The sequence below is a fragment of the Tupaia chinensis genome, unplaced genomic scaffold (genome assembly GCF_000334495.1).
Source record: "Tupaia chinensis unplaced genomic scaffold, TupChi_1.0 Scaffold150243_1, whole genome shotgun sequence".
Lineage (NCBI taxonomy): Eukaryota > Metazoa > Chordata > Mammalia > Scandentia > Tupaiidae > Tupaia > Tupaia belangeri.
The window spans coordinates 1,953,878-1,962,678 of record NW_006210084.1 but is presented as its reverse complement, the minus strand read 5'-3'; the positions used below and the strand labels follow the sequence as shown (position 1 = coordinate 1,962,678).

The following is an 8,801-nucleotide window of genomic DNA, read 5'->3' as shown; positions in this document are numbered from 1 at the left end:
AAAACCTTTCCAAAAAATAAAAAATAGTACTGATACTATGTGAAAGGGCATATTTCAGCTGCTCCTGTAACCCAGTGGCAGACCTGTGGAAATAGAGTTAACATTCTAGTTCCATTTAGTACCACATCAGTAGCTGGGAGTAATTGCATGTTTCTAGACATGTGGAATGATTCAGATCATCATCTCTAGGCCTTAAAAATAAAAATATAAGTGTGTGCTTTAAGCTTATGTATCAAGCAATCTGGCAATGACCAGGTTTTGAATTATGGGAGCAAATTCAAAAGAGATGTTGGTCATTCTGAACTTGTGAGAGTTCATAAACCTAGGCTAAGATCCCTTTCTACCTTCAAGCCAATTCTTTAAATGTTATGAGTTTCAGTTATCTCACTGTATTGGAAAGGGTCTGAGTTGAAAATTCAGTGAGGTTATTTGTGAAAGCATAACCCACTGCCTGGTGCATAATAAATGCACAACAAATATCAGTTTCCTACACTCTCCTTGGAAATGCAAATGATAGAGAGAAGTAGCCATTGCCATTCAGAAGCTGTGGGCCCTCACAGCTGGTCTGACTGTGGTCCTGTTGAACATGAACAGTTTCATGCAATATCAATAGCAGATAAGGCCCTTCTATGCAAGGCCCCTCTGTGACCGTGATGGATTAAGACAAAGTCAAAACTCCTCTGTATTCACATGTGAGTACAGATACAAATATCTGAGCACAACACAAACCACAAAAATGACAAGCCACAGCCCTCTCCCAGCGGATATGAGTGACTGCTGCTGCATTATCCATCGTGGCTCACTCTACTTCCTTCTCTCACCTTTCAGACAATGTTTAAGATATTATGGTAAAATTACCCCCACTTCCTGTAAGTACTTAATCCACAGAACCTCCCCACACACACTTCCTTGTACCTATTTCCAAAGCATCTAATACACAGCCAAGTCTTACAATAAGTTCTTCCAATACCCACTTATTGAGATACTTTACAATTCCTCCCAGTATGCTGTCTCCCTAGTTGTAATGAGTAATCAAAGGCAACTTTGCTCAAATCCAGCTGTGCCGGGTTGTTGCCACTTTGGCTACAGAGCATCAGTACAACTGTCTGGCAACCTTTGGAAAATACCTTCTTCTAGGAGCCTAGCTCAAAGTATTTTCTATTGACTGGCAGCATGCACAGCAGCTGGAAGTTTGTGAGAAATGCATTTCTCTCCTCTGCATCTCTGTGTGGTATTGAGAACCCCAGGTAACTCAGATGCACATGATAGTCTGAGAAGTACTGCTATACTGAGTCTTAATTTTGCCTGGGAAGTTTTAGAAAAAGATAGATGCTTGAGTCTCATTGCCAATGACTCTAGTTCATTGATCAGAGTGCTTGCAGCCTGTGCCTCAGGCTTGTCCAATGAACACTCAGGTGTGGTTGGGTTTTTTCTTTTTTCTTTCTTTCTTTTTTTTCTTTTTTTGGAGAGGTTTTTGCTATAGGGTGTGTGCGCTCACCAGAAAGACAGAGACAGAGAGATGGAAAGCAAGAAATCACCCCCCAGGAAGGATGGCCACACCTCAATCCCTTCTCCTCCATTCTCCTCTTGGGACCTTGGGCACGCATGCACACATGCCCGGTGTGAGTTTAAGCCTCCGGGTCTGGGACTCGAACCGTGGTCGACTACATGAGAGTCCAGCAACAGCTATTACGCTAACTGCTGGTCCTGGGTTTTGTTTTTGCTGGTAGCATTATTTTGCTCACAGTTAATCATGGCCAGGAGAGGAGGCTTCCAATGGGTTGTCACTGGTCTTCACCTGTACTTCAGTCTTGTTTGTCTCCTTTGTCTCCAGGTGGCCCCTCAGAAGGCAAGCTGATTCCAGGAGATCAGATTGTAATGATTAATGATGAGCCAGTTAGTGCTGCACCCAGGGAGCGGGTCATCGACTTGGTCAGGTGAGTGATTCATTCACTTATGCCTCAGTCTTCTGGAAAGCCTGCTGCACAACTCTGTGGCTTTATCCAGCAGAGGAGGAGCTTCCTGTTGGCCAATTTAGGGCAGTATTACAAGCCTACACATTCTTATCATTGAAAACGCTGGTGATGCTGACCTCTACCATAAAAACACATGCTTCCTAAACACAAAACGTCCAGTCGTACACTCTGAGTTGACATTGAGGATGTATATGTTTCAGCTTAAAACTTGTGTGACTCCAATTTCCATAACCATTCCAAAGATTCCATTTTTTTCCTTTCGAAATTACTAATACATTTATGTTTCCGTAACTAGGGATATCATAATGTAATATCTGAATTCGGCCTAAATGTAGAGTGATTTAATGTCCATAATCCCATGGATACACAAACATTCGAGTTACTAATTTTTCGTACTTGACTGAGTGATTTATTACTGAATTTTGCTGAGGCAAAAGGATATTTGCTCAAAGCTAGACAGTTTAAGAAAATGCATTTGGGATACCAACAGTTGGTGTAATGGCTATGTTGCTGAACTCCCATGTAGTCAATGGTGATTCGAGTACTGGACCTGGTGGCTTAAACTCATGCTGGGCATGTGTGTGTGCATGCCCAAGATCCCGAGAGGAGAATGGAGCAGAAGGGATTGCAGCGTGCTCATCCCCCCTGGGGGATGATTTCTTGATTTCTGTCTTTCTGGCAAGTGCACATACCCGATAGCAAAGACCTCTCCAAAAAAAGAGAAAGAAAATGCATTTGGTTTATTGGTTTAGGTTTTTTGTAGATATGTATTGGATCACTGGAAAAGTCATGATGTATTTTAAATACATCATGTATTTAAATACATTTTTATATGATATTTAATGGAGCACCAGAAAATGTATTTTATGTGATGTTAAAAATATTGGTCAAGAATCTCCTTAGTTGCCCACTGGAGTTACACTTCCTCAGTGAATTTAGGGCAAAAATATGTCTTTAGAAGTTTTCCAGATGAAGCCTATCACATAAACAGATTCACTCATGCTATAGGAGTGTTCAGGGATAAGAAAGGGTGGCATGTATTTCATAATCTGGTCAAGCTTGAAGTGGGAACTAAAGCTGCCAGAACAGTTTAAACTAAAAAAAGCGTATCCTAACATTTATGCTTGCTCATAACAAGGGGGAGGGCATTATGCAGAGTATTTGTGTGGTCCTTTTTCCCCAAGCCTAGTTCAATGTCTCCTTCGCAAAGAAGTCCTGGATGCTTTAGCACCCTTGGAAAAGTTGGGAGAAGGGTCAGAAGGCAGAAAAACACCAAAAGAGGGAGCTCACTTTTAGGGTGACTCAACATCCCAGTTTTAGCACTTAAAAAGCCTGAATCATGGGGAAAGCTCCTCAGTCTAAGAGCAGGTTGGTCACTGTTATGGTCTGAATGTTGTTATTGCTCCTCCCCAAATTCATGTTGAATCCTAATGCACAGTGTGATGGAATTAAGAGGTGGGGCCTTTGGAGAAGTGATTAAGTCATGAGAGCCTTGCTCTCATGAATGGGATCAGTACCCTTATAAAAGAGGTTGAAAGGATCTTAATTGTCCCTTTCATCATATGACGATTCAGCTGTCTATGAAGGGGCTATCTATGAGGAATGAGCCCTTCATCAGACACTGAATCTGCTAGTAACCTGATCTAGGACTTCCCAGTCTCCAGAGCTATGAGAAATAAATTTCCACTATTTATAAATGACCCAGTCTGTCATTTTATTATAGCAGCCCAAACATACTAAGACAGTCACTGAACTCATATAATGGAGCTTTTACAGCTGGCTGAAAAAGTTGTACCTGTACTCATGGGGCATTTAAATCTCCAAAAGACATTCTTACACAGGATTGGGCGATGTGACTTATGTCACATTCACCCTGCATAAGGAACAAGACCTGGAAATGTGTCTCATCTTTCTCTGGACCAGGAATGCAAGACTAGGAGAAGATTCCACATTTGAGAGTTGTTGGAAGGAAGCTGCAGTATTACCATTTGGAATTACTTCTTTCTCAAGACATATATGGGTATCAGCAGGGACCTACCTCATCCAGACAGACTCTGAGCCTTAATCAGCTTGTGTCCTGGAGTGCTATGTTTGGGCCTGATGGCAGAAGTCACGTAGACATTTTGTTTTTCTGTAGGGACATGCCTCTGTGATCAGTCCTATTGATTTCTGTGCCTGGAGAATGATAGAAGAAATAAAATATTTGTGTTTAGGTTTGCTGTGACTGAACTGCCTACTGCAGGACAGAGACAGAGAAAAAGCTATCTAAACGTGTGATCATTTCTTAGCAGTCTTTCCAGAGGCACTTAAAAATATTTTTTCTGAGAAAGATTTTTATTTCCTTTTGGTTAAATGCATTGTGGGAGGAAATGGCATCTATGTAAACAAAGCACTCGCTAAAGGACTTTATATGTAATGGAGTAAATGAGCCAATTAAAAGAGGGGGTGGTAGACAACAGCTTGCAGTCTAAATACAGTGTGCCATGTGTTTTTTCAAAGCTCATGAGTTAAGAAAGATTTTTACCTTTTTTCATGTGTTGAAAAAAATATTTTGTGACGTGAAAATCATATGAAATTTAAATTTCACAGTCTATTCAGTAAAATTTTATTGGAAAACAACTTCACCCATTTATTTATGTTTTATCTAAGGGTGCTTTCTCCCTATAATAACAGAGCTGAGTAGTTGCACCAGAGACCTCATGAACCACAAAGCCTAAAATATTTACTATCAGATCCTCACAGAAAATCATTGCCAACCCATTTTAGGATTAACTAGGGGCAGCTGAGATTTGCACCTTTCTAAGACAGGAAAAACAAAAGCAAAAGGACAAAACTAAAAGATGAGATCTTAACCCACATAAGTCTTTAACTGGAAGGAGTGTGAGATATACAGATCCATTGAATAGTGTTTGGTTCTTTCCTCTTAACTCTTCCTCCAGTCTTGAGTCTTGTTTCCTGTTGTTTGGTCTAGATATCCAAGACAAAAAGTACAAGGAGATATCCTTTTAATAATCATGAAGCCATAATAATCCCCATATCTTCACCTTCCTCCCACCAAGTCACCAGTGAAAACAAAGAATTGACAAGGCCATATTGGCAAAGACATAATTCTCCTCTTCAAGGGACTTAAAAATTCACCTTGCTACCTATTACCACACCATTACACATATCCCAGCTATACTGTCACTTTGCTAGTAGAAACGTAATCTAAGACAGAAATCTGAAAGCCATCCTCAATTTTCTTCTCCCTCATTTTCCCCACCAATCTCAATGCAGTGGGAGACAGAAAAGTGAAATGGGTTTAGTTTTCTCCAGTTACTGCTTTCAATCATAAGCAGTGAGATCTGCATTTCCTGTCCATTAACTTTATCTCGAGTAGAACTCAGACACTTTCACTTAGTAAAGTCCAGTTTGAAACTCCAAATTAATGCCCTTTTTAAAATATATTTTTATTATTATTCATATATTAAATCACTATACATCATTTAGATTTTTAAGATACTTTACCCAGCATGATATACACCTCAGTCCAGCCCAGTTGAGACCACAAAATACATCCTCATCAACAGATGGTAAACATTATATGTGTCCCACAAGTGTCCTACCTCTCCATTTTGCCCCCAAATTTCCTATGCTCTTCCCCTCTCACACTCTCTTTCCACTTTGTCTCTCATTTGTTTACTATGTTTTTATGTTCTCCAGTCTTTCAATCTCTACCATAGAGTGCAGACAGTAGGTATGTGTTAAGTGGAGACATGCAATGTCTCTCTTTCATAGCTTCACTTGCTTCACTCTGCAACAAATCTTCCATATCATCCACTTTCTATCAAATTCCAGGGCCTTGTTGTTTTTTATGGATGAATAGTATTCCATGTAGTATATGTGCCACAATTTTTCAATCCATTCATCTGTCTGTGGACATTTGGGTTGGTTCCATGTCTTAGCAATCATGAATAACACTGCAATGAATATAGATGTGGAAGCGCTTTTCCGACTAAGTGTTCTCCTGTCCTTTGGGTAGATACCCAGGAGTGAAATTGCTGGATCATATGGTAGTTATATTTGAAGGTCTTTGAGGAACCTCCATATCTTTTTCCACAGTGGCTAGACCAATTTACATTCCCACCAACAGTATAGGAGTGTTCCCCTTTCACCACATCCCCTCTAGAACTTATCTTTTTTTTTTTTTTTTTAAATATTCACCATCTGACTTGGGTTAGGTGGTATCTCATTGTGGTTTTGATCTGCATCTCCCTTATGATGAGGGATGTTGAGCACTTTTTCATATGCTTTTTAGCTATTGTATGTCTTCCTTAGAGAGTTGTTTATTCAACTCATTTTCCCACCTTTTAATCAAGTTAATCATTTTCTCCCAGGTAAACTGCTTGAGTTCCCTGTGTATTCTGGTTATCAGTCCTTTATCTGAGGCACAGTTAACAAAAATGTTCTCCCATTCTGAGGGTTGTCGATTTACATTAATTATGGTGTCCTTTGCTGTGCAGAAACTCTTAATATGATGTAATCCCACCTGTCTACCTTGGGGATTATTGTCTGTTCTTTGGGGGTCTTGCTTAAGAAGTCTTTGCCTATCTCAGTGTCTCCCAGAGTTTCCCCAGTGTTTTCCACCAGTAGTTTCATAGTTTTTGGACTTAGATTTAGACCTTTGATCCACTTTGAGTTTATTTTTGTTAATGGTGACAGATACGGGTTCAGATTCATCTTTCTGCAGGTGGATACCCAGTTTTTCCAACACCATTTGCTAAAGAGGTTTCCCTTTTCCCACTGGATTAACTGGCACCCTTTCTCAAAGATGAATTGGCTATATGTTTTGGGGTTTAATTCTGGAGTCTCTACTCTGTTCCATTGGTAATCATGTCTATTTTTGTGCCAATACCATGCTGTTTTGATTATCACAGATTTGTAATATATTTTGGGGTCAGGGAGTGAGATGCCACCTACTCCAGTCTTCTTGCACAGGATGGCTTTAGCAAAATGGGATCTTTTATGGTTCCAGACAAATTCTATGATTGCTTTTCTAGATCTGTGAAGAATGTCTCTTGTAATTTTATTGGGATTGTATTAAACATGTAGATTAATTTGGGTAGGATTGCCATTTTTATTATATTGATTCTTTTAAATTCCAACATCTCCTCTCCCCAGAGTACAAATCAGGTTCAAACTGATTCAGTCGGAGTGGGATTTATATCTGCTAACCTATCTTCCCCACCTCCTTTTAAACTACATGAAATACACCAGATAATCAAATTCCTTGTCTCTCTCAAGTCCCAACACCTTCAGGACAGAGGTCAGGAGGAATAATAGGAATGAGGTCTTCTTGTTTCACTGCCCACTATTGTGGTCCTCTCTTGTGGTTCTGTGGCTGCTCCTCTGACTGGCATTGACTGTCAACTCCCTTCATGTCACTGGTACCCATATGTTATTCTGTGAAGCTCATGTATGAATTATTTGGTGGCAGAAGGCAGAGGCACTCTGAGGAGCCACCCCACTGCACAGTATCCCCATATGTGGGAGGTCTGGCTTCAGTTTTCTCACTCTTGTTAGTTTTTCTGACCACACCTCTTAGATAAGGAACCAGCAAGATCAGTTACTATCTATGATATTCACCTGACCTTGTCACAAAGAGGAGGAAGTAAACTCTCACCAGACCATAATTCTGGCAATTCCATGGTTCTTCCTCCTTCTTAGAAAGACTAGGAAAGGGAAGAGAATAAGCTGATTGTGGTGGATGAAAGTAGCAGAGCACATGCCTCCTCTTAGAAAGCTCTAGGGGATCGTGCTTGTTGGTGGCTCATTTTAGAATATGGTCTGAGCATCCCTTTGCAGGTGTCCACTGATGTGTGACAAGGACACAGTTTCAATCAAGAGTGTCGGGACCAGCAGTTAGCATAATGACTATGTCACTGGACTCCCACATAGTTGACCATGGTTCAAGTCCCGGACCTGGTGGCTTAAACTCACGCCGGGCGCGTGTGCGTGAGTGCCCAGGATCCCGAGAAGAGAAGGGATTGCGGTGTGGCCATCCCCCCGGGGGGTGATTTCTCTCTTTCTGTCTCTCTCTCTCTCTCTCTCTCTCTCTGTCTGGCGAGCGCATACGCCATAGAGCAAAAACCTCTCCCAAAAAAAGAGTGTAGTGTGAGAATCAAGTGGGTTGATTCTCAGTTCTGTGAGAAAGGAGACCTTGTCTATATTACTCCCTGCTGTGACCTAGCGCAATGCCCATGAAAGGTACTCGATACAGATGTGTCAATGGGCTCTGAAAAGCACCCTGAAAATTACAGACTGAGATGGCTTCCTCCAAGCTCTCCTTCAGCTCTATGTTCTACAAATTTGAATATGAAGTAATAAAACCATGCTTCTGAATACATGCCTTTTCTTCTATTTCTTTAGCAAACATTTTTAGGTACCTACTATATGCAGAACATCGAGCTAGGTCCTGGTTACACAGCGATCTATGAGACAAAGCTCAGCCTTGAGAGAGTTTACAGTCTACATAACTATAAATAATGACTTCTATTCAAGTTGGACATTCTCCAAATTGGACATTCTCAAGACAGACAAGCCCCCAATATTGACTATGTGGTGAAATTGTCATCATTCAGGAATTTTGCTAGCAATATAAAGAAGTAGAATTTAGACGCTATTGAAATGGTAAACACATACTCTTAAAACAGTGCTCCCTTTTACTCTCAGGGCTGTGCATTTATTCTTTTTTTTTTTTTTTTTTTGGAGAGGTTTTCACTATAGGGCGCTTGCACTCGCCAGACAGACAGAGAGAGACATAGAGACAGAAAGTGAGAAATCACC

At 40.6% G+C, this 8,801-nt stretch overlaps 1 protein-coding gene across 1 annotated transcript in view; it reads left to right on the top strand.

Moving 5' to 3' along the window:
• The window catches only part of FRMPD4 (FERM and PDZ domain containing 4), a 214,346-nt gene that overhangs the window by 106,611 nt on the left and 98,934 nt on the right, over window positions 1–8,801 (top strand). The window contains exon 4 of the mRNA XM_027769673.1: window positions 1,835–1,937. Coding sequence (XP_027625474.1) covers window positions 1,835–1,937 — 103 coding nt within the window. The remainder of the gene's footprint in view (window positions 1–1,834; window positions 1,938–8,801) is intronic.